This window comes from Candida albicans, chromosome 2 (genome assembly GCF_000182965.3).
Source record: "Candida albicans SC5314 chromosome 2, complete sequence".
Taxonomy (NCBI): domain Eukaryota; kingdom Fungi; phylum Ascomycota; class Pichiomycetes; order Serinales; family Debaryomycetaceae; genus Candida; species Candida albicans.
In genome coordinates, this window is record NC_032090.1 from 997,603 (window position 1) to 1,022,740 (window position 25,138).

The 25,138-nt window shown below is 32.4% G+C and overlaps 11 protein-coding genes across 11 annotated transcripts, besides 1 other annotated feature; 7 read left to right on the forward strand and 4 right to left on the reverse strand. All coding sequences in view use genetic code 12, as the record gives it.

The window, feature by feature from the left end:
• Positions 1-113: 113 nt before the first annotated feature.
• KIC1 (putative serine/threonine protein kinase) lies at positions 114-2,789 on the forward strand (the record flags this gene model as incomplete). The annotated part of the gene is made up of 1 exon (XM_705526.2): positions 114-2,789. The coding sequence occupies one exon, from the start codon at positions 114-116 to the stop codon at positions 2,787-2,789; it is 2,676 nt and encodes an 891-aa protein (XP_710618.1).
• Positions 2,790-3,112: 323 nt separating this feature from the next.
• Positions 3,113-4,084, forward strand: CAALFM_C204770WA (uncharacterized protein; the record flags this gene model as incomplete). Its single annotated transcript, XM_705525.2, has 1 exon — positions 3,113-4,084. A coding segment is annotated over one exon (972 nt), but the record flags the coding sequence as incomplete, so codon positions are not given.
• Positions 4,085-4,231: 147 nt separating this feature from the next.
• Positions 4,232-6,682, forward strand: CAALFM_C204780WA (uncharacterized protein; the record flags this gene model as incomplete). The annotated part of the gene is made up of 1 exon (XM_705523.2): positions 4,232-6,682. The coding sequence occupies one exon, from the start codon at positions 4,232-4,234 to the stop codon at positions 6,680-6,682; it is 2,451 nt and encodes an 816-aa protein (XP_710615.2).
• Positions 6,683-6,802: 120 nt separating this feature from the next.
• On the reverse strand, positions 6,803-7,909 carry CAALFM_C204790CA (mitochondrial 37S ribosomal protein bS1m; the record flags this gene model as incomplete). The annotated part of the gene is made up of 1 exon (XM_705521.2): positions 6,803-7,909. One exon carries the CDS (start codon positions 7,907-7,909, stop codon positions 6,803-6,805), a length of 1,107 nt encoding a protein of 368 aa, XP_710613.2.
• A 253-nt stretch (positions 7,910-8,162) lies between these two features.
• On the reverse strand, positions 8,163-9,584 carry MDM10 (Mdm10p; the record flags this gene model as incomplete). The annotated part of the gene is made up of 1 exon (XM_705520.2): positions 8,163-9,584. The coding sequence occupies one exon, from the start codon at positions 9,582-9,584 to the stop codon at positions 8,163-8,165; it is 1,422 nt and encodes a 473-aa protein (XP_710612.2).
• Positions 9,585-10,023: 439 nt separating this feature from the next.
• On the forward strand, positions 10,024-10,692 carry HIS3 (imidazoleglycerol-phosphate dehydratase; the record flags this gene model as incomplete). Its single annotated transcript, XM_705519.2, has 1 exon — positions 10,024-10,692. One exon carries the CDS (start codon positions 10,024-10,026, stop codon positions 10,690-10,692), a length of 669 nt encoding a protein of 222 aa, XP_710611.1.
• Positions 10,693-10,941: 249 nt separating this feature from the next.
• On the forward strand, positions 10,942-12,357 carry CAALFM_C204820WA (uncharacterized protein; the record flags this gene model as incomplete). Its single annotated transcript, XM_705518.2, has 1 exon — positions 10,942-12,357. The coding sequence occupies one exon, from the start codon at positions 10,942-10,944 to the stop codon at positions 12,355-12,357; it is 1,416 nt and encodes a 471-aa protein (XP_710610.2).
• A 697-nt stretch (positions 12,358-13,054) lies between these two features.
• Positions 13,055-14,359, forward strand: CAALFM_C204830WA (uncharacterized protein; the record flags this gene model as incomplete). The annotated part of the gene is made up of 1 exon (XM_705194.2): positions 13,055-14,359. The coding sequence occupies one exon, from the start codon at positions 13,055-13,057 to the stop codon at positions 14,357-14,359; it is 1,305 nt and encodes a 434-aa protein (XP_710286.2).
• A 321-nt stretch (positions 14,360-14,680) lies between these two features.
• Positions 14,681-15,150: a long terminal repeat ((psi-2a) Solo copy of the long terminal repeat (LTR) associated with the transposon Tca9; about 470 bp long, 30 copies per genome).
• A 274-nt stretch (positions 15,151-15,424) lies between these two features.
• CAALFM_C204850CA (uncharacterized protein) lies at positions 15,425-16,831 on the reverse strand (the record flags this gene model as incomplete). Its single annotated transcript, XM_019475227.1, has 2 exons — positions 15,425-16,706; positions 16,785-16,831. 2 exons carry the CDS (start codon positions 16,829-16,831, stop codon positions 15,425-15,427), a joined length of 1,329 nt encoding a protein of 442 aa, XP_019330772.1.
• Positions 16,832-18,176: 1,345 nt separating this feature from the next.
• PZF1 (Pzf1p) lies at positions 18,177-19,415 on the forward strand (the record flags this gene model as incomplete). Its single annotated transcript, XM_705192.2, has 1 exon — positions 18,177-19,415. The coding sequence occupies one exon, from the start codon at positions 18,177-18,179 to the stop codon at positions 19,413-19,415; it is 1,239 nt and encodes a 412-aa protein (XP_710284.1).
• Positions 19,416-19,511: 96 nt separating this feature from the next.
• Positions 19,512-24,338, reverse strand: CAALFM_C204870CA (uncharacterized protein; the record flags this gene model as incomplete). Its single annotated transcript, XM_705190.2, has 1 exon — positions 19,512-24,338. One exon carries the CDS (start codon positions 24,336-24,338, stop codon positions 19,512-19,514), a length of 4,827 nt encoding a protein of 1,608 aa, XP_710282.2.
• Positions 24,339-25,138: the final 800 nt, after the last annotated feature.

Consider the following 25,138-nt stretch of genomic DNA (forward strand, 5'->3'; position numbering starts at 1 on the left):
ATTACAGTTGAAGTATTTAAATTTACTCCTGACACCCTTAATCAAAGGATAACTACAATATCTTCAAGACAATTACTAGACATTATTGAACATATTTTTCTTATTGTGGGTTGATGCAAATGAATGCAACATCATTATATAAACGTACAGAAGTTATTGGAAGAGGGAAATTTGGTGTTGTTTATAAAGCCCAAAATAAACAAACAAAGCAAATAGTTGCCATAAAAGTACTTAATCTTGATACTGAAGAAGATGAAGTTATTGATGTTCAACAAGAAATCCAATTTTTAAGTGAATTGAAAAATGTCCCTAATATCACTCATTATTATGGCTGTATTTTAAATGATACCAAATTATGGATCATTATGGATTATTGTGCTGGTGGATCATTACGAACATTATTAAAAGCTGGGGTATTAGAAGAAAGATATGTTGCTGTGATTGTACGTGAATTATTAATGACATTATCGGCAGTTCATAAATTGGGAGTTATCCATCGTGATTTAAAGGCTGCCAATGTATTAATTTCAAAAGAAGGTAATGTTCAATTATGTGATTTTGGTGTTGCTGCCAAAATAACTGCCAATTCCACTAAACGTACAACAATGGCAGGAACTCCCTATTGGATGGCTCCAGAAGTTATACGTACTGGAGACACCTATAATAGTAAAGCAGATATATGGTCATTAGGGATCACTATTTATGAAATTGCCACGGGTAATCCACCATATTGTGATAAAGATGCATCATGGGCCATGCAATTAATTTCTAAACTGACTCCACCTCGATTGGAGGGAAGAGAGTTTTCTCAGGCATTAAAAGAATGTATTGCCTTGTGTCTTGATGAAAATCCTGAGGAAAGACCTTCAGCTGATGATTTAATGAAATGTAAATTGGTTAAAATTTATAAAAATCATCCTACATCAATACTTAAAGAAGTTATATCAAGATATTTATTATGGAGAGATCGAAATTCTTCGCGTGATTCAGTTTTCATTAATTTAGAAAATGAACAAGAAGATTCTGTTGATGAAATTGTTAATAAAAATCTTGATGGTGGATATCATAATCAACAGCAACAACATCAGCAGCAGCAGCAGCAGAATGATCACCAAGATCATGATGGACATAATAACCAAATACAAGTCAAATGGGATTTCGATTCTTTGAGTAGTCGAGAATATATTATGGAAAATGATATTGATTTGGATAAAGTTAATCAACAATATAACAACAATTTTGATACTCAACAAGGAAACACTTATTCTACTTTACCAACTTTAAAAGCACCTACCACCAAAAATAATACATTGGCAGCCACAAACCAAAATTCTATGACAGCACTGAAAAATAATAGCAAGTCTACCACTGAAGTTCCTAAATCTCTACAAATGTTGTTTGAAGATAATTCAGAGGAACAAGAAGATTTGGCTCCACCAAAAAGCAATGTCAATATTATGGAAAGAATGGAATCACCAACAATTGAAATCCCAGACATGGACAGTCTTTCACAATTACCCTCTGCATCAGCAACAAATACAACCAACCACCCACAATTAAACAAACCACCGGCGTTATATCATTCACAATCGGCTTCTGGAAATTTGGAAAGTCGATTTTCCTCGTTGAATACGTCACCAAAAGATAATGGTGGTAGTACTGGCGGTAATAATGGCATAAATAGACCAAGAAAGAAAACCATCTCTAATACTGGTGGGACTGCTAATGCTCAGTTTCAACAAACATCATCAGCTGTACCTCATACACCACCTTATACTACACCTGCTTCAGTTCGAACACCATCACCTAAACCACCATCTTCTGTCAATTTGTTAAATGCCACAAGTATGAGCAAGACTGGATCACCATCAAAAATGAAAGCATTACAATCAAGTTCAAACCCATTATTACAACCAATAAATATGAAACTGGAAAATATGAATGCAGGAATAACTGGTGGTACCGGTAGTCATCCTCCTATGCAAGCACCTCCACAATTGATTACCCAACAATCTTTACCTGTTCTTCCAACTTCATCATCAACTTCTGCATCAGTATCAACATCTACAACAACAACAACAACAGCTACATCAACGACTTCTGGAGGAATGGCAGGTAATATGAAAAGTCAACGTAATAAACCAGGATTTATTCAAATGCCAACTCCATCTAATACATTAATAAATAACATGTCATCATTAACAAATGATCACCAAGATGGTGGGAATAATGGTGGCGGAGGTGGTGACAATAATAATGTTAATCAATTTGGTATAAACCCTGCTCAAGCAGCTAGTATGCCTGTATCAATGACACCTGTCACTGAAAAGGACCATTCACAATTATTTCCAAACATTAATAATGATGAATCTTTAGAAAAGACTAATAATGGTAGTGGTAATAGTAGATCTCATCAAAATAGTTTACTGTCACAAAAGAAATCGCTTGCTAGTTCATCAAGTCATAATTTGTCTAGTTTAGGATTTTCAAATGGTAATAATAGTGCTCCAACTACTGCTGCTGCTTCTACTGCTCCACCGCCACCGCCTACTATGTTTGCAAATAGAGGGAGTTCAAATAGTGTTCTGCAACTGCAAGCTAATTTCAGTCTTAATGGTGGAGGGGCAACTAATAATGGTAATCCAACTTTTAGTGTGTTCCCAACCATACCTAATATTAATGGTGATATATTTTCAGATACAGTTTCCAAACAGAAATTGGTTAATGAATTAGATGTGATGATTACACTTTTCAATCAAGGATTAGAAGTTCTTGAAGAGATTTTATAGATTTTTACTTAAGAAAGACACTTTTTCGTATTTTATATATATATATATATATATATGGGGGAACGTTGTAATGGACGATAAATTTATGAGAAAGAAAATTTTAAAAAAGAATTGTAACTGTTTATACCATATTTGAAACAGAGCTTAGTTGTGTAATGAGTTCGTTGGTATGTTTTATGGGTGGTAATCGAGAGTGAAAGCTGAAAAAAAAAAATTATCAACAAATAAATAAAACTCCTCCGAAATTTCTTTACTTCTCTTTTAAAAACAACAACTTCATATCTTAACACCTTGCCATCAGTATTTTAATCACAACATCTACTATGGCACCTCGAATTAGACGTAGGATAACTACTTCTAAACGAGAAGAGATTGAAAAAGAACAAGAAGAATTATCTAAAACCATAATTCGTCCTTATGATGTTCTTCAATCATTACCAGTATCATATTCTCAACCACCAACATCAACATCATCAATTTTCACTCATCCATTAACAATAAAAGATACAGGTACTTTATATTATTCCTTAATAAAATCTCGTAATAATTATCTTACAATGTGTCCCATGTTTAAACTTTTTTGGGTGAAACAATCATCATACGTTAGGAAATTATTAGAATTAGATAAACCATTACCTAAATCCATGGAAAATGACATATATTTAAATCGAGAAATGGTATTAAATAATGATTCTAGTGCTAGAGATATCATGGTGAAATTATGCGATGGTGGATTAAGTTTTAGTTCCGGGATTCATTCATTTGAAATACGAATATTTATAGCTAAAGATAAACGATCAGATATTAATGAAATCAAATTAATTAAACAACGAGAAAAAGAATTGAAAAAAATTAATAAATTAAAGGAAAAAGAATTGAAAGATAAATTAAGAGAAGAAAATCGATTGATTAAAGAACAAGAACGATTGGAACGATTGAAAGAGAAGGAATTGGAAAAACAATTGAAACAGAAACAAAAGGAAGAGAAACAAAAGCAAAAGGAACAAAGAGAAAAGGAAAGAGAATTGGAAAGAGAAAAGAAAGAGAAGGAAAAGAAAGAAAAAGAAAAGGAGAAAGAACGGAAAGATAAAGAGAAGGAGAAGAAGGATAAAGAAAAGTCATCTCAACTGAAAGGAACTGGAAATAATGTCAAGGATACTTTAATTGTTGGGGTTATTCAAAAATCTAGTATAGGAAATCAAAAAGAAGTTGGAACTGGAGATGCTAGTACATCCAAGACACTGCAAAGTAAGAAGAAACAGACTGCCAAACAATTAAATTCCAAAGACACGTCAAAACAACAACCATCAATTTCAACTAATCTTAAAATCAAACTGGAAATTACAACTTCTCAATCTGAAAATGTTAAGCAAAAACTTAAAGTACTGACAGGAACGCAAACTGGAGAAGCGGCCAAAACCGTCAACAATAATCCTCCAAACATGGCCACAAGTAACAACTCCGCCGTAGCTGGTTCTCAAACTACACCAAAATATAATATAAACTCAGAAGAAAATCAATTAATGATTAAAAATTTAAATCTAATCGCTGCCAGAGATTCTTCATTGAATGCACTTATGCGTACGGTAGCTCTAGGTCAAGCATCAATGCAACAAATTGATGTATTTAAAGAATATATTAAACGTGCTAAAGCCATGGGTCCTCCACCTCATGATGATTCAGTATGGGAAGAAGTTTTTAGAACACCTGTTTGGGGAAGTGCCATCAACAATGAACTGCAATCTTCACAAGAATCAAAACCATCATCAAGTGAAAATAAGAAAGATAAAGATAGTGTCGAATCAAAAGTTAAAGAAGAAGCTGGTAAGACAACACAATCCAATGACAAGGAAAAATTACCAAAGGAAACTTCTTCAAAAAATGAAGAAAAAGCAGAAGAGGCGGAAGGACAATCCAAAGATTTGGAATCAACAGAGAAAAAAGAATTAAATCCAAAAGATAATGTGAATGTGAATAAGAATGAGAATGAGAAACCGGGATTGAAGGATAAAGTTGAAACTAATGAGAAAGAATCCAAACCAAAGGAGAAGGAGGAGATTAAAGACAAAGAGGAACAAACGAAAAAGAACAGTCAAGAATTAAAGAAAGATAAAGTAGAAATAGATGGCAAAGAAGAGAAGGAAACAGATAAGCTGAAGATAGAAAAGAATGAAGAGTCAGAAAAAAACAAAGCTGAAGAACCAAAGAAAGACAAGAGTGAAGAGTCCACAAAAAGTAATGAAGAATCGAAGAAAGATGAAGAATCGAAGAAAGATGAAGAATCGAAGAAAGATGAAGAATCGAAGAAAGATGAAGAATCGAAGAAAGATGAAGAAACTCTGAAGAAGAAAGACGAAGATAAAACACAAGCAAACGAAGATTCAACAAAGGGAAAGAAAGTTGAAATAGATGTTAAAAAAGAAGACACAAATGAAAAAGAGATACCACCAGAAACTAAACTGGATAAAGACTTGAAAGATTTACCGTCAAAAGAGAAAAAGAAATCCTTTGAAAAACCTCCAAAAGTGAAAAAGGAGAAACCACCAAAACAATCAAAACACTCTAAAGCAGAAATACCAGATGATCAAAAATTGACAGCATTTCAAGAACGATACTTGGAAGATGCTACATTATTGTTTGAATTTGTTGAAAATCCAAATGTAAGATTTTTATTACCTAAAGATGCAATATGTGAAGTTCTTCCTGCTGGTACTATGATTAATGCTGAAAATGGGAATAATTCTGATAATAGAGATATATTGATGAGTTTTATTTGGATACATAATCAAAAGGAAGTTGATGAATATGAAAAGAAATTGGAAGAATATAGTAATAAAAAAGCTGAAGAAGAAGAGAAAAAGAGACAAAAAGAAAAAGAGGAAGAAAGAAAGAATAAAGAACAACTAGAGAAGGAAAAGTCAAATGAGAAGAATAAAGAAGGTGATGAGCTGAAACTGGTCCAATCCCTTGATGAAGTACAAGAAGGACAATCAAAAGATGTTGAAATGGGAGACAACACAACTAATACTGTAAAATCTGAAATTGAAGTGATTGAAATTTCTGATGATGTACAAGCCACAGAAGAACCAGAAGAAATCAAACAAGAAATTGAAGAAATTGAAGAAATTGAAGAAACTGAAGAAATTGAAGAAATTGAAGAAATTGTTCCTGCCAAGAGAAGAGCACCACCTAGACGTGGTAAAAAGAAACGTAGAGTCCCACCTCCAAAGAAACCCACTACCCCTAAACCATTAGAACCTCCAGTAGAACCAGAATATAGATTCACAACATTATCATTCACCATACATGGAATACCATCAAAATTAGTTCCAATATTTATGAATAGTGTGAATCCTATAAAGGAAGTTCAAACAAAAATGAAACATATACTTGAAGTTGGAACTAGAACTTCATCATTTTATTTATGGTATCAAGTAGATGGGAAATTAGATGAAGAATTGGCAGAAAATATTCGAGTTCTGCTTAATCAAGAAGAAAAGAAAATGACGGGTATTCCAACTATTCAACATGAAACTCCATCAGAACCGAAAAAATACCCTAAAAAGAGAAAGATTAAAGAAGAATCTAAAACTGGTAATGAACAAGGTGATGATGATTTAGGTGAAAATAATAATAATAATAATAGTAAGAAAATAAAAGTGGAATCTTTAGAAGATAATGATGAACAAAATGAAGGTAATAAAAGTGAAAATGACCGTAAAGTAAGAGATGAGTCGAATGAACTTGTACTGAAAGATCATGACAATGATGAATCTCAACCACAAAATGAAGATGTTAAAGAAGCACCTGTTGCTACTGATACTGTGGATTCTTTAATCAGTGATCAAATTGAACAAACTCCAGAACCCATTAAAGAAAACTCCTCAACATAATAGTAAATAGCAGAATATGTATGTATATATATTGTACAATTGTAATATATTAGAAGAAAAAAAAATTTATGTATTATATACAAGAGATTGATTGATTAATTTCTTTTATTATTTCTATTCTTATTTGGTTGGAAGAATTAAATTTAATAAACTTTCCAAACTTTTACCATCAGCTTTATTTCTTTCTGAAGAACTAGCAAAATTAGTCTTTGTAGGAACATATCTATTATCATTAGCTTCCATCCATTTCCCAGTTTTGATACCTTCAGCAAAAAATCTAATTGAACCATCTTCACCAAGTTCAGCTTCATTAATTTTAAATGGAACGGTGAATTGACGATGATGCTTACCTGGAGCATTTTTAGCATAATTTGATTGTAAAGTGATTGAACGATCAGTAACACTAGCAACAAACCCCATGATTGCTGCTTCTTTATTAGCAATGATTCTTCCTGGAAGTACAGTACCATATTTAATCCCATTAGGAGTGTTTCTTAATCGACCTTTTTGATTATAAGAAAATCCTCCAGTTCCTTGAATTTGATTTTGTTGAAATTTAGGATCAATTTTATGAGTAGTGAATAAATTAACTTTCTTTTTGGAAATTTTTGATGAAGTTGATAAAAATTTTTTCAATGCGTCAATGATTTCCAGTTGTGAAGAATTTGTGGTGGTGGTGGTTGTTGATGATGATGATGAGGAGGAGGAGGAGGATGATAATAAAATATTAGGATGATTTTCAATTAAATATTGACGAAATTCTTTATAAATTTGAGGATTTTTCTTTAAAATTTTATTAATTTCCAGAATTTGAACTTTAGTTGGTAAATTCAATGTATTTGTTAAACTTCCATCTTTCATTGGTTTATTAGATTTATTATTTTCATGATAAAATAATGGGTTTTTATTAGTGAAATGAGTTTTAATACATAATCCCAATTCTTGAAACATCAATTGTTTATAATGAAATCCCGAATTTTTTTCAACATCAGGCATACTTTGACGATTATCAATATCATTAAATGATATATGTGATGATCCAATTTTATTTGGTAATGTTGATTTTAACCCATAATCAGATCTTAAAGCACTCGATTTAGGAGTGAAAATTACTTGATGAGTAGGGGTTTTAGAATTCCCACGAATATTGTTCAGAAGTGGTTTAGCAACTTGTGCTAATCTGGAGTTTTTCACCAAATTAAATAGTTCACTACTACTTCCAGACATGTTGATTTGGAGGGGTGGTGGTGGTGGTGGTGGTGTCAATATACTTGAGCTTTTTTTGAAAGGTTTCTTATTTGTTGAAAAAGAATTTTTTTTTTCTTCCCGTTTTCAAATTTTCAAATCAGAACCACCAACAAAGGTCGTGCGCGTCGTCTAGTAATATTTAATGCTACACTTACTCTATCTTCATCTCTATCTATCTATCAAAGGTATGGTTCTATATTATTTAACTAACCTATCTAGCAACTTACTTCTTTTAAAGAGCATATGAAAAAGATATACCTAATTTGTTGAATTCAGGAGTATTTGTAATTGGATTTAAAGATAATTTAACTCCTGTACTAACTAAAAATTCTTTTAATCTACCTTCCCATAAAATCTTTACTACTTTATCATTTAGACTAGTTGAAAATTTAAAAACACTTGAGAAATCACTTTCATTAACCAAATTTTGAAATGCGGCTGTCACTGTCTCGCTGGTGTTGGTGTTTTCATTATTGGTGGTAGTAGAAGTGCTACCATTAGATGATAACAATGTAGGGTTGATATGATATACATTATCCAAGTTTTGTATTGGATTTATTATGGTTCTATTACCTTCATATTTATGAGATTTTATTGGAACACGCTGATGATGAAGATTATGATGAAGATTATGATGTCTTTGTAATTCTGGATGTTTTTTAAGATATTTATTTTCTTCACTAGAAGAATGGATTTCATGATGTTCAAAACTAGGAAATGAATTTTTCTTTTTATTGGCATAACTGTATAATTCAAATCCTAATGATAAATTACTGGCATAAGAAAATACATTGAAATCATATTTCGAACAAAAAGTAGATGCCACTGAAGTTTTAACGGTATAAGTTGATGAAACATGACCAACAATTGGATTTATAGCTAATGTCATAGTAAGAGGTTTCCCCGTTGATGTTGATCGAGTTGAATATCTTAATGCTGCTGATAATCCAGGACTCATTGTTCTTGCGGCATACCATATTTCTGTTCCTATCGATACCACAGAATTATCAAATTTGGGAATCACAGCAGGGTTGATATTGGTAAAATTATGTGATGTGGCATCACCAAGATTATATAAACATCGTAATCCAATTAATGCTTCATTAGTAGAATAAATTAATTCTCTCAGATATTTTGCTGTATTGTTTTGTAAATATACAATCATGGTTCCATTCTTTTCTAGATGTGGATTATTAACACATTTAATTAACAATTGACTGTTTTTCGTAAGACGTTTGATTATCATTGCTTCAAGAGCTGAACCAGGGAAATACATTCTACCATATAATAAAGAACTTCGATTTGACATAATATTGTTTTTCAATTTAGATCTTAACCCAACCAGAGGTTCAATTATTCGAAATCCAGCAATTGCATCTTGTAATGAAACATCTTTAGTCCCCATGGTATTAGTTAATGGAATGGATGAATATAAATATGCTAATGATCCATTTATTTGATGATGATTAGATAATGTGAATGATGAAGCCAGATAATCTGTAGTTTTCGAAGAAGAATCAATTTTAAATCCATTGGGTATGGGGAAATCTAATAAAGCTTGAGATGTGGCAGTAATATTAGAATATATATTGTCTTCATTCCAATTAGTTGATTTATAAAAACATTTCTGTAAGTATTCCATATATGTATACATTTGAAAAACTAACCCCGAAAAAAAGAAACCAGTTGAATTGAATTAAATTAAAAAAGGGGGAAAAGTAAGTATCTAAACAACAAATTAAAAAGGCTAATTGATATTAAAATGTTGATGGTTGATGTGGTTGATGTGGTTTGGTCTGGTTTGGTTTGGGTTTTTTTCTCTTCTCGTTTGTGCTTTAACTTCTTGGTGTTTGTTGTTTGTGTTGTCTCATTCACTCAGTTTATAACCAATAATTAGTGTGATTATGTAAGCAGGCGTTTTTTTACTATTAGATCTTTCTGTGTGTGTGTCTCTGTGACTCAATTCAATCAACCAATTTTTCATCCTCATCCTTATTCTCTTTCTCTGTTTAGTTCTTCTCTGTTTCAATCAATAATTTTCAATTTATTATTCATTACATAACTTATAGGATATCCTCCCCGCCCCCACTGATATGTCACGAGAAGCTTTAATCAATAGAATAACCAATGAAACCAAGATTCAAATTGCCCTTAATTTAGATGGTGGTAAACTTGAATTAAAAGAATCAATATTCCCCAATCAATCAATAATAATTGATGAACATCATGCTAAACAAGTATCTGGTTCACAATATATAAATGTTCAAACCGGTATAGGATTTCTTGATCATATGATCCATGCCTTGGCTAAACATTCCGGTTGGTCATTAATTGTTGAATGTATTGGAGATTTACATATTGATGATCATCATACTGCTGAAGATGTGGGTATAAGTTTAGGAATGGCTTTTAAACAAGCGTTAGGACAGATTAAAGGAGTTAAAAGATTTGGTCATGGATTTGCTCCTTTAGATGAAGCATTGAGTAGAGCTGTTGTTGATTTATCAAATAGACCATTTGCTGTTATTGAATTAGGATTGAAAAGAGAAAAAATTGGTGATTTGTCAACGGAAATGATCCCTCATGTTTTAGAAAGTTTTGCTGGTGCTGCTGGTATTACTATTCATGTTGATTGTTTAAGAGGTTTTAATGATCATCATCGAGCTGAAAGTGCTTTTAAAGCATTGGCCATTGCTATTAAAGAAGCTATTTCTAAAACTGGCAAAAATGATATTCCAAGTACTAAAGGTGTATTATCATAAGTAGAGAATTTATTTATTTATTTATTTATTTATTTATTTATTTAATATAGAAGTTACTGACTAAAATCCATTTCTTTAATTGTAAGTTTATATAATAGTGTGTTTGTGGTATAGTGTATGTGTATGTAGGAGGTTGGAAAAAAAGATTCAAGTTGTGCACTTTATGAAAATTTTATAAGATGATATCTTCCATCATCATCGCTAACAAAATATACTTGCAACCAAAGTATTCAATTCCATTTAATATCAATGATTTCTCAAAAACGATCATTTTCAATACTACCTACCCTATTGAAATCCAAACCCACTAGTTCTAATGATTTAAAACCAGTATTTAAACAACCTCATCATCTGAATTCAACCAAAGGACAACCACAACCACAAAATTTTGAAAAAAATTTACCTCAACCCAAAATTGAATTAAAACCTTGGGAAAAACAGAATATTTCAAAAGATTCATTTTTCAAAAGAAAATATGGTAATATATCACCTCAAGACAGAAAAGCATTGAATGAAAAAGTTGAACGACAACGAAGATTTAGAGCTATGAAAATTGCTCATGAAAAATCACTTCAAGAAAAAGCTTATCAAGAAAGAGAAAGGGCAAGAGAATTAGCTCGTGAAGCCAAAGGTAAAGGGAAAAATTTTAAATCCGGTGGTTCTTCTAATTATGACACTGGGGTTATGGTTGATAGAAATGATACGATTTTTGATTATGTGTTTGGGACTCATCCAGTTAAAGCAGTATTAATGGCAGGAAAACGTCGTATTCTTGATTTATACACTTTTAATAATGAAGATCCTGATATTGTTAAACTTGCCATGGAAAAATATGGTATTGTTCCTAAAAGATTAAAAGATAAAAATGCATTGAATATACTTTGTAAAAATGGTGTTCATAATGGTGTGGTATTAAAAACAAATAAATTGGATATTCCTTATATTAAAGAAGTTGGTCATGCTGAAAATGGAGAATATAAATTGGCAATTGAAGAATTAGATGATGCTGCTGCTGTTGATGATGATGGTGAGGTTAAAGTTAAAACAAAGAAGGTTATTAGAGATGATGATATTGAACAAATTGAAGAATTATATCCATTATCATTATATTTAGATGAAATTACTGATCCACAAAATATGGGATCTATTTTACGATCAGCTTATTTCTTTGGTGTTGATTTTATAGTTGTTCCCAATCATAGTACGGCCAAATTGGGTCCTGTGGCAAATAAAGCTTCTGCCGGTGCATTAGATCTTATTGATATATATCAAACGGGTTCAAGTTTGAAATTTATTGATTCTGTTCGTCAAAATGGATGGCATGTTATTAGTACTAGTGGTAGACCAACAGGTGGTACAAAGTCTAAAGAAATTACCCATGTTGAGAATGATGCTGAGAATGATGCCGATGTTGATGTTGATGTTGATGTTGATCAACCACATTTAAAGAATAAATTCATTGAATTACAAGATTTACGTACTATATTGAAGAAAACCCCAGTTATGTTGATTATTGGAAGTGAAGGTTCAGGTGTAAGAACAAATATGAAAATAAGATCTGATTACCTTGTTGGTATTCCTAAAATCAGACGTAATGATAATATTGTTGATTCACTTAATGCTGGTGTAGCAACTGGTGTTATTTTACAAAATTGTCTAGATTAAAGTTAAAAAAAAAAAAAAAAAAAAGCTTTGACTTTGATATCTCTCTCTCCCTTAAGTCTTGTATATAGGAAATATCATTAATGCATGTGTTTGTTGTTGTTGGGTTATGAACAAATTGAAAAAAAAAAAAAAGATAGAAATTATCATAAGATAAAGATAAAGAGACAAATATTAACAATAAGGTTTTGCTGATTAGTTTAGTAGTAGTAGTAATAATAATAGCATTTCCACCTTCTTTAGGAAATGAAACAAAGTAAAAGGAAAAAAATTGCCCAAAAAAAAAAAAACGGAAATTGACCCAAAAAAAAMAAATCATTTCTGCAAAGGACGGATTTAACAGGACTTTACTAATAATAATAAATAAGTGTGGGACACGAAAAGAAAACGAAGAAAATCCGCTGGAATAAAATGAAATGAAACACAACGAAGCGAAACGAGAAAAGGAGTTAGGTGATAGATAGGAGGGAGGGAGGGGGGAGGGCATCACAAAACATACTCTTCACTCTCTTTCTTTGTCTCTTCGTATTGATTAGAATTTGATTTTTTTTTTTTTTTTCACAGTCGGTTTATAAAGAATGCAAAAATATTTATCTTTTAAATTTTAAAACATTTTAACAAACCCTTCTTCTTCTTCTTTCTTCTTTCTTCTTTCTTCTTTCTCTTTAATCGCTTATACTATTTCAAATTTTGGGGAATAATGTCAAATTATCATTTAATCATTTTAGTTCATGGTGTTTGGGGTAATTCTTCACATCTTGCTTATGTTGAAAAGCAAATACATGAAAACATTCATTCATATGATGGAACTATACTTTATACTCATAAAACAGGATCACACCTGGGTTATTTAACATATGATGGAATTGATGTCAATGGGAAAAGAATATCTGATGAAGTATGGGAACAAACAAAATTAATTGAACAAGAAAAAGGTGGTAAAGTTACTAAATTTTCCGTTGTTGGGTATTCCTTGGGAGGTTTAATCTCAAGGTATTGTATTGGATATCTTAGTAGTCAAGGTTATTTTGATAATATTGAACCAATTAATTTTACAACTTTTTGTACACCACACGTGGGAGTACTGGTACCTCAAAGTCATAATTTCTCAGCTCGATTATATAATAGAATAGCTCCATTGTTTTTAGCAGATACTGGATCTCAATTTTTCCTTCGAGATAAAGTTGGAGAATTTGGTAAACCATTATTAGTATGGATGGCCGACCCTAGATCTAAATTTTATAAGGCATTGGCAAAATTCAAATATAAATCACTTTATGCCAATGTTGTCAATGATAAACGGTGTTCTTGGTATACTGCTTCCATATCGCCCGATGATAAAGTTAATTCACTGTATAATAAACGACCAGAAAATATCAATTGTAAGTATATAAAGGGATACCAACCAAATGTCATTGATGTCACCAAACCATTTTATTATGAAAAAGTTGATAATTTAAGGGAATCATCCAATCATCGATTCAAATGGTTTTGGAAAACTTTAAATTGGATAAAATTGATAGGAACAATTACTGTTTATTCACCAATTTTTATTATAACTTCAATTGTCCAAAGAATATATAATAGAAAAAGAGTAAGTGAATTTTTCCAAAATGAATCAAATGATTTATTACACATGTATGAACATGAACATGAAGTAGGAGGAGGAGAAGAAGAAGAACAACAACAACAATATCATTCTTCGGTGTTTGCAGATATTTCTAATAAAGTTGATGATGAACAAGAAACATTGGTTGAAGATATATATGACGCCATGAATTGGAAAGTTAGTCATTCATCAACTTTCCCACCAATAAGATTAGATCATAATCAATCTTATATTGTTGAAAAATTAAATACTATTGGTTGGAAAAAATACCCTATTATTATTAGACATACTAAAGGTACTCATGGTGCTGCTATTATAAAGCATTATGATCCAAATTTTGATGAAGGTGAGGTTATAGTTAGACATTTTGTTAAAGAAGTATTTAAATTAGATTAGTTTTAGTTTTAAAAAAATTGGTTATACAAATATATATATATATATATCACGGTTTAGATTTCAGTCTTTTTTTTTTTTGGCAACAGCTTTTATTGTAAAATTAATTCATTTCATTTGTTTATTCAATGCTCAAATATGGTTTCTTTCCATCATTTACAATAAATATGGGTTATCATTGTTACTAATAGTGAATGGTTATAATTGGTTAATAATGATAGAATGAAATCAATTTTTCAGAGAAATGAATTTTGGATTGGATTTCCCCAAAACAAATCATGTAAGTATTTGGGATATCAACTGTAGTAAATAAATGTGATTTAATGTTGTATAGTCGTGGCATTCGACTCAAATAAAGAACAGATTGCATTACCAATTTAATTTAAAGTAGTTGGTCCATTAAGCTAACACCTTAGCGTAAATTAGTAATGTCTGACTTAAATGATGATATAGCCCGTTCTAAATCTGTGTAGGCAATGGTGCTTGATGAATTTGATTTAAGTATGTGACATAGTGAATTTGTAGTATCTTTTAGATTTGGACCATAGGCTTTAAATGTAATCTCTACGGTTAAATCTTATAGAACAGAATAAACGTTTAATTTCCCATAATTAAAATATATAACTATATAAAATATTTGACATTTCTTATTCCTTTTATACCAAACTCATGTTTCACGTCCTTCCGGCATATGTTTCCATTCTTGGACATACAGTTCAAGTGTAAGAGAACACATGTCGTGCAAAGTAGCTCAAATACCAATCATTGGGAAGATTTGTTGCTACTATACGACATTTAATTTCAATTTTCATTTTTTGGAAAACTTGGGAAAATTAATATCAATAAAATTTACACCCATTGGAGACAATTTACAAGATTTCATTGTTATATATCATGATTTACAATATTTTAGATTTCTGAATTTTATTTTACAATGATAAAATCTCAAAAATTTAAAAATTTTAAAATTTTAAAATCAGAAATAACAAGTAGTAGTCTTGTATTATAATACATAATAATTCTTTTCTCTCCCTTTCTTTCTCTCTTTAGCTTAAACCCCTTCTTTTCTTAAATCAATTCAACATAGTTTGCTGGGAAAATACCAGTTAAACCATTATTTCTTCCTGTCCACCAATCATCAATAGTATCAGTCTTTTTGAGAATATCAATTACATCACCTTTTTTGAAAGGTAAATCTCCACTTTGTTCTCCTTTAAATGTATATAAGGCAATGGCTTGTGTAGCATTTGATTTTTGTGCACCACCAAAATTAGGTTTAGAAGCAACTGATGGCCGCGATGGAGGAGCACCACCAGATGATGATGATGCTTGTTGATCGGATTTTCGTGGCGATAATCTAGTACTTCCTAAACGTGACCCCAATCTATCCACATCACTATTGCCTCTTGATCTGGTTCTGTTATTATAATTCGTGTCGTATATATCATCTTCCCAATTGGCTGCTTTCCGTCCACCCACACTCCCCCCTGAAGATGTACCTCTGGTTGATGATCTTCTATTTCGAGAGTAGCCATAATCATCTTCAGATGAATATTGATCTTCATCAGATGAATAATAACCATTGGAATTGCCACGTCTTCTTGACCTACTTGATGATGAAACAGTGCCTCGGCGATTTCTTGAAGGTGATGAATAACTATCTGATGTGGTGTCTGAAAAATCATCTGGAATATCATCATAATAATCATCATTATAAAGATCATCTTCATCATAAGGAAGTTTGTTACTGAAAACTCTTGAATCCAATACTCTCATTAATGCTTCACAAGCAGGAGGAATATCCACTTGACCAGCAAGAATATTTCTTGCCTTACAATTGCTTCCATAAAACTTTCTATTGGCTTCTCTTCTTTCAACAATTGCTGAACCTTCTAATGATACACCAGCAAATAACCCTTTTGTTTTCGAATAAGCAAAAACTGCCGATACACTACCAACAGTGGCTGTACCTGCTGCTTCTGCACTTCTACCCAATGGCCCCGCAGCAATAGATACATTAGTACCCAAAGTCACCGATCCCATTTGAGCAAATGTATCAACTGCAGCTTTAGTATTCAATACAAACACAAAATCAGTCAATTCGGCTCCAATTTGTCCACCAACACCAGCACCAGCAGTAACAATTGCTGAAGGTGCTGACCAAGATCCATCTGGTAAACGGGCAACAATCACCCCGGATCCAGCTCTACCAGAAAACAAAAACCCTGCTTTCAAAACAGTTATAATGGCTAATCCTTTGGCATTTTTCAATATTCTTGGAGGGATAATTTGATCAGGACCAGCTATTTGATTGGGTTTGATGAACGATGATAAGATTTTTGCTGCTTTTCTAAACAGTTCGGAGGGGGAAGAAATGTTAGTAACTTAATTTTTGAAAATTATTATTGATAATATTGAATTTACATACTTTGATTCGCTTTTCAAGCTTCTTGGAATTGGATTATTAATACCCATTTTTTTTTTTTTCAAAATTTAAAACTTTATAATGTATTCTTGAAATAACAATTGTTAAACCAAAATAAAATAAAAACTAATCAAAAAGTGATGTAAAAAAAAAATCAAACTAAAAGAATAACCTATCAAATGATTTTCAAATATCAAAATAAAGATTGAAATTATGTATTTAAATTGAATTGGATATTTTTATTTAAGGAAAGAAAGAAACCAAGAAAGAAAGAAAGAAAGAAAAAAGTGGAACAGAAAAGATGTAAAAGGAAGGGAAGCAAATTTGGGGGAAATTAAAAATTGTTTGAGTGAGTGAGGGAGGGAACAAAGTGAACGGAAAAAATGATCAATCTTTTGTGGTCAGTTTTAATTTTAATTCCACCCAAGAAAAAAATAATTACTAAAAACTCCCTCTTTGAAATGGTGTTTAATCAAAAATTGAATTGGGGAAAGTCAACACTTATCAACACATTATATCAATGATTATGTAAATGTGTAACCAAATTGTGTGTGTGTGTGTGGATACGAGAGAAGTGTATGTGTTTTGAAAATAGTATTTATTAAGCTCTTTTTCTGATTAAAATGGCCACATCCTTCCACAAGCTATAACTACACTCACTTGGGTTTCCATTGCTCGGATTTATTAGGATATTGGCTAGACAATTTGTTATTACGGTCTCCAAGTGCAATTGTTATTAGTAATATCCAATCATTGCGCTTCAGTGTGAATGTGGTTGTCAATCTCTTGGTGTAGAAATAGGCGCAGGCCTCCGAATCACAAAAAAAGAAGAATCAGGATGTCTCGGCTGCAAGATTTGTAGCCATGGCAAATACCGAAAAATGAAAAAAAAAAAAAAGTCTACTGGGCCCACCTACAAAAGGAAAAGTGATTGAACTAGATCAGTAGTGGTCTGGACCCTCTATAATTTTATAATATTGTCACGGGCTTTAGAATTTGTATAATTGTGTGTCTGACACTCTGTGGTTAATATCTGGACATCTCGTTCCCCTTGTGAAGGGTCGTCTGTAATGAATTCATGATCAAGAATAATATGTACTTTGCTCACTTCATAGAGTGCCGACTTGATTATTATTGAGCTTTATCCTCTGTAATATATCGTAACCACTTGACTTATTTCCTTGTTGTGGGATTCACTTTGGATGATGATGTTAACCAAATGTAATTGGTACAATCCTTTTTGTCCTTGTCGCGACTTCCTTTAATATCGCGACTTATTTCATTAATGAGACGCAACGCATTCCTCTCTCCATAGAAAAAAAAAATAACAAACTGAAAAAATAAACAGCGGACCTCATCTCTTTTTTTCAAATCCACTTTTTATTACTTTATTCAATGAGTGAAAGTGACGAAACCAAATCGATATCATCTTTAATATCTTCTTCTTCTTCATCACGTCCCAAAAAGTATATTTGCACATATGAAGGGTGTGATAAAGCCTATAATCGACCATCATTATTAGAGCAACATTTAAGAACCCACAGTAATGATCGACCGTATAAATGTACAGTGGAGGATTGTGATAAAGCATTTTTCAGAAAATCACATTTGGAAACACATATTGTATCACATTCCGAAAAAAAACCATTCCATTGTTCAGTGTGTGGTAAAGGGGTTAATTCTCGACAACACTTGAAAAGACATGAAATCACCCATACAAAGTCATTTAAATGTACATTTGAAAATTGTCAAGAAGCATTTTATAAACATCAATCTTTAAGACATCATATATTATCTGTTCATGAAAAAACATTAACGTGTAAACAATGTAATAAAGTTTTCACTCGACCTTCAAAATTAGCACAACATAAATTAAAACATCATGGTGGATCTCCTGCTTATCAATGTGATCATCCTGGTTGTTTTAAAAATTTCCAAACTTGGTCAGTATTACAATTTCATATAAAACAACTGCATCCAAAACTTAAATGTCCTAAATGTGGTAAAGGTTGTGTTGGGAAAAAAGGTTTATCTTCACATATGTTAAGTCATGATGATTCTACCATGATCAAAATATGGACTTGTGATTATTGTGATGTGGGGAAATTTGCAAAGAAAAATGAATTAGTTGAACATTATAATATCTTCCATGATGGTAATATCCCTGATGATTTATTAAAGGAAACTGAAGTGAAAAAATTAGAGAACCTATTAGATCAAGGATCGAAATTAAATAATTTGCATGAATTAGAAACAGAGAAATTAAAAGTGGAAGAAGATGAAGAAGATGAAGAAGATAGTCTAGATGAAAAAAGAAGTGATGTTAGATCAGACTCAATGTCAGCTCAAAGATCAATAAAATCATTTACTGCTTCTTTGGAAGGTTCAAAGAGTGTTTCTAAACTTATTCTGAATAGTGGGAAGAAGATCAATTGTCCTAAGAATAATTGTGATAGAATGTTTTCTAGAGAATATGATTTACGTCGACATTTGAAATGGCATGATGATAATTTACAAAGAATTGAGTCATTCTTAAATAGTATAGAAAAAGAAGAAACTCCAGAAGGTGAACCATTGGTTAAAAAAGCCAGGATGGATTTATTGCCAAATGAAACATCAGTGATTTCTCGATAATATACATTTAAAATTATATTATACATTTTTATTTCTTTATTTTTTATTTTTTGTGGGCTTTTTATTTTACATTATTTAACTTGACATATTACTCTCTTAATGTCTCGGTCTCTTATCGTATCCTCGTCCACCAAAACTGTCAGCATTTCTCTTTTCATTTCTTCCTGTGTTTCTATTGTCTCTGTTACCTTGATTTCTGGCTCTATTATCGTAAGTAGGTGTTCGACTGCTAGCTGGTCTGCTATCGTTTCTAGAATTGCTATGGCGTCCATAATTATCTCTGTTTGATTGATATCCTCGAGAATTTCCATAGTCATTTCTTCCTCTATGATGCTGTATAGGTGGTAATGGTGGTGGCGGTGATGGCGGGATTGAGGCAGGTGGTTGTTGTCTTGAGTTTTGTTGATTACTTGAACTATTACCTTTATTCGTTCTCATATCATTCCTAAACCCATTGGCATTCGATTGCCCTAATGGTGGACGTGAAGAGCCAACTTTATTAGATGAATCTGTACCACCTAATGATTGTTTTTTGATTTCATGTTGTGGAGGTAAAGGAGCACGTCTACCTTCTGACCGTCCATAGGAATCATCTTTATGTCTGGCAACCATGGTTTGAGGAGGTAACGGTGTACGTTTGGGTTCAGTTGGTCCCTTGAAATCTTCCAGGGAAATTGATTTTTTAATTTCATTCTGTGGAGGTAAGGGGGATCGTTTTTGCTCGGATTCTTTTTGTGCTGCCAAATTTGATGTGTTTGTTGAGTTATCACCGGCGCTGTCTTCTTTTTCAGTAGATAGTTGGGTTTCTTCGTTATTCTGACCAGGGTTGGCTTTCTCTTTTGCTTCTGAATCTAATTTTTCTTGGTCATTGCTTTCTTCTTGTTTAGCTTCTTTTTCATTACTAGTTGCCTCGTGACCATCAAGAGACTCAGAATTCAAAACTTTGTTCTCCGTGTCTGAAGAAAATCGAGACTCTTTATAAGCTTGTTTCATTTTATTCACTCTTTCCTGTAACTTGTTCTCTTTGGACAATGAACTTGGTGACGTGGGAACAGAAGATAAAGTCCGTGGTTGTGTCGGTATAGGAGTTGTCTGTCTTGAATGTGCTTCTGATTTTGTTTCTATTGCATACTTTTCATATGTTCTTCCAATTTGTGTGGTTCTTGTTTGAGTTCTAGCACCACCACCACTACCACCGGCAGTCAGTGAGTCATAGTTCAAAGATGCAGCAGCTAATAGTTTTTTCTTTTCTTCTTCTTCTTTGGCTAATTTCATTTGTTTTTCCTTCTCCAACTCCAATTCCTTCTGTCTTTTGGCTTCTGCCTCTTCTTTAATAATTCTTTGTTTTTCTTCCTCCTTTGCTTTAATTATTTCTTCCTTCTCTTCTTCACTCATTGAAATAAAGTCCCAAATAGGAACCCAATTCTTGGATTTCGATTTGACATGAACCAACAATGCATTCGAAGCTAACTTCAAATCGTTTCTCTTTTCTGTTGTAGATAACTTTTCAATCAAATTAACAATTTGAGCACCATGATCATCAACAGTGGGGTAAACAGCCAACAAATTCTTCAAAAATATAATGGTGTTGTTACGAGAAATATATTCAGGTGCCTGTAACCCTATTCTGATTTCTTCCAAAAGCAACGAGTGATAATCGTAAAGGAGTTTTTTGAAATCATCAAAAGTAATTGCATCTCCATCTTGATCTTGCAAACCAATTTCACCATACTTAGATTCATCTCTCCATCCTTGTAATGTTCTCAAAATATCGGCAAAAAATAATCCAATGTTCTCAGCTTCTGTAGGAGTTGATGAGCACAATGTCCCAAATAAACTTTTTGATTTGAATAACAAATCTAAAACATTCACCAACGAATAATTGTCAATCTTCATAGAGTTCAATTTAAAAAGAAATCTTGCAGAATAAACAGCATCAAATGAGGAAGTGATTGCTCTTGGAAATATACACTTCTGAATAAACTCCTCAAAACTTAAATCAACAAACCAATTAAATGAAATCTGTTTCAACTGTTCTTCAATTTTCTCATTTTCATCTTTATGTTTGGCCCTCTCATCCACCAATGTTTTTTGATATTCTTCACATGTTTCCAAATCTTTTCTTTGTTTGTCAATTACTGTACGGGGTAACTCTTTGTTTTTCAAGTTAATGGCAATAGAATCCTTCAAGCTTTTGATATTTGATTCAAGTTTAATGGTTTCATTATCGTAAAGTTCATTTGTGTAGTTGATATCATGTAATGAGAGCTTCCAGAAATTGTCAAAAATTGAAGACGTGGATTCAAGTGAAAGATTGTCCTTCTCAGTCTTACCTCTGAACCTCCAAACTTCATATGCCCATGACCATGGCACACCAAGATCTGATAATTGCTGTATTGGCATCAAATTCAAATCCTCGTCATATAAGTTGATTAATGTAACAAATAATCGAATTACCGCATTTACGTCATCACTTTTGCTAACCAAAACTTTCAAATATGATTCATTCCCGGTGAAAGTCACATCATTCGATATACGACAAAGCAACACTAACAATTCATTAACTGCATCAATCTCATTCATACATTTAATAAGATATTTCCCGGTGGCTCTTCTTTCAAATCGAAGATCGTCTATGGTGTTATAAACAATTTTTTGTAAAGATGACCCACAGTTAATCATATCAATTTGGTTTATGGTTAAATTTGTTATATGCTGAATGCCTCCCATTGAAATAAACATTTCCTTAAGCACTAGTAAACCAATTGTGTCTCCTGAGTAAAATGATTTCAATATAAATGCTAGTATAGTCTTTATGTCAATAGCATGAGGGTATCTTTGACAAATTTTACCAATAAATGAGGCCAATGATTGAACCCACTGACGCTCACTCATCCCGTTATATGTACTGCTTCGACTAGAAGCTAATCTTATCAATATAGCAGCAGTTAAATTATCCCATCCATACGCATTAAAGTATCTAGCAGTTTCAACAACCAAGGTGTTCAAATTATCATAACTCTCAATCTGTTGTAAAATTGTTAATAAGCAAGGTAATGGGTTTGAGAAACAAATTTTAGCTAATCTTCTCATCATGGGACGAACATTTTCCTTGGACAATCTTTTTAAAACGTCTTTAGTTGATTTTTCAGCTTTGCTATAAGCTATTTTAATTAGTGGATTGTTTTTAGCTAATATGTTGTATAGTTCACCATAAAGACTGAATCTGTCTTCAGTTGGAAAAAATAATAGTATTTCAAAAGCTTTGTCTATGGCAATGGAATTCTCTTCTATTAACGGCATTGCTGGGAAAATAAAGTTCTTGAAATAAAAAAATACTTTGCTTTTATCTTCTTCTTGGGACAACAAGTAGCGAGTAACTTCACAAGTCTTGATAAATATATCTGTATCTTTCGCAAGATTTGGTCCATTAAATTTAAGGAGCTCATTCGAAGCGGCTATCAAACTATCGATATCCTGTATTTTTGGAAGATCTGTGGAAAACTCCCTATAAAAGTAAGTGTATTTTCTGTTGCCATATCCGCGCATCAAAGGATTAAAACTGAACAAGTGAGCAACAGGTGAATGCTCGACAAAAACTGTATTATAGGGACGACTAAATGTTATTCCTTTAGGTTTTTGAAGATTACTTATCTCTTCGTCACTGAAAATTCTTATTTTGTTGTATAATGGATCAATCATAGTTGCAAATAATCTGTTGATTAAGATCGGTATTTCTTCGTCAATTTGTGCCAAGTATGGATATTTCGTCAAAATGAATATCGCTGGCCAGTAAAGTCCAACACCCAAAAATACTTTAAGAAATTGGAACTTCATGTTCAGTTTTAATAAGCTAGATAAATCTTTCTCTGTTGAAGCTTGACTGGTTTTGTTTTTCGTCTTGCTTTCACCTTTTTCTCCTTCTTCATCCTCTTCATCAGCTAATGGTGCAGCGAGAGCAAGGGCAGTAGCCCCAGCAACTAATACATCACGATCTAACTTCTTTTTGTATTCGGCCTCAAGTTCGTCCATTTCCGATTCATCAGGGCCCATAAATTTGTACAATGATCCAAAGCTTATCAATCCTTCTTTAATAAGAATGGCCACAAGACACTTGTATGTTTCAGGTAAATCTCTTGTACCACACTCACCCACAAGCTCTAGGCCAATCACTTTGGCTGCTGTTTCGCTTCCTCCATTCCCAAGGCTTAACAATGAGGAATTATCACTTTCAACATTTGGCCACCACCTACTCTTCTTTAAGACATTTAATATGAAACGGTAATGAGGCACTATGGTTCCGGTGAAGACTTGAAATAACAAACTCAAACATCTGTTGGGATCAAGGTCATAATGACCAATCAATTTTTCCATAACCTGAATAGCATAATCAAGTTGAAATTCAGCATCGCTGCTATCTAAAATAGAATGCATTTCCGACGTAAACTTCGAATACCCTTCCACTTCTTCATGAAGTAAGTTGAACTTTTTCTGCGTGAAATATTCATCTCTGATCTTGTGACTTAAAGTTCTCTGGAAATAGTCTTTTGGAACAATTTCCACTGATTTTAAAAAATCTGAGCTGAGGTGTAAAGCTAATGTTTCTATTTTGATTTTATTGTCTCGGAAAAGTAAATGCAACAAATCGTGAATATTTTTCGATACAGCAAACGAATTGAGTACTTGGAAAAAAATTCTTGCCTGATCGTCCGATTTAATTGCCTGAGTGAAAAACTTTTTGATATCATTGACATCCAATTTGTTCTCCTCAAATGTTATCAATAGCTCTGTGAAAATTTGAGCAAGTATCTCCTCGGATTCTGCATCATTTTCTTGGTAGGATTCCAACACTTCAAATAGCAGATCCATTCCACTACCAGAAAAGTTCTCAACCACCTCTTCAGTAATGTACAATAAAGACATTGTTGGGGGTGATAAATTTATTGGTGGAGAGTGTGCTTGATAGTTGAAACTGTAGATGTTGTTCAATCAATGATTAGTTTTTTTTTCTTCTCTCTCACTTTGTCAATGTTTTGTTTTCCTGTTTTTTTTTTTTGCAAACCATTTTTGGTTTAAGTATTTTTTTTTCCTCCCTCCCAAAAAGCAATTCAACTTATTAAAGTAGTAGTAGTAGTGCGTGCTCTCACAATTAGCAGTAAACACCTAGTAGCTCTCACATTAAGGCACAAGGTATTTGCTTACAAGACAATACTCACTTATCATTCTCTAGTTTGATATGAATTGTAACAATCTCGAATTTCTATGAATTATCTATACATTTATACTCTCTTTCTAGTTGCAAATATAGATTGCATAAATTAATGGCTGCGTTTCCTTATTTCATCAATTTCAACATTTCATCTTTGTTGCACACTTTAAGACGAGTTTTCCCTAATGCCTCACCTTTTTCAAGTTCATAAGTGTTCAATTTCTCCCAATTACCCCAATCCACAGCGTTTGAGAACTCCAACTCCTTGTCTGAGTTGATCTTAATATACGCATCATTTGCTAAATCTTCTAAAATCTTATCAGCTGTGTCAAACGAATCCATCATTGTTGAAGCAATTGCACCTTGAGGTCCATTCTTGATCCATCCAGCAGCATACCAACCTGGTTTGAAAACAGCATTATGTTCGTCTTTCTCCTTTGATTTAGTGGATAGTATTCTGCCACTTTTATTTTGAAGTCTATTTTTTTCATACCAAATACCTAATTCTTCAAAC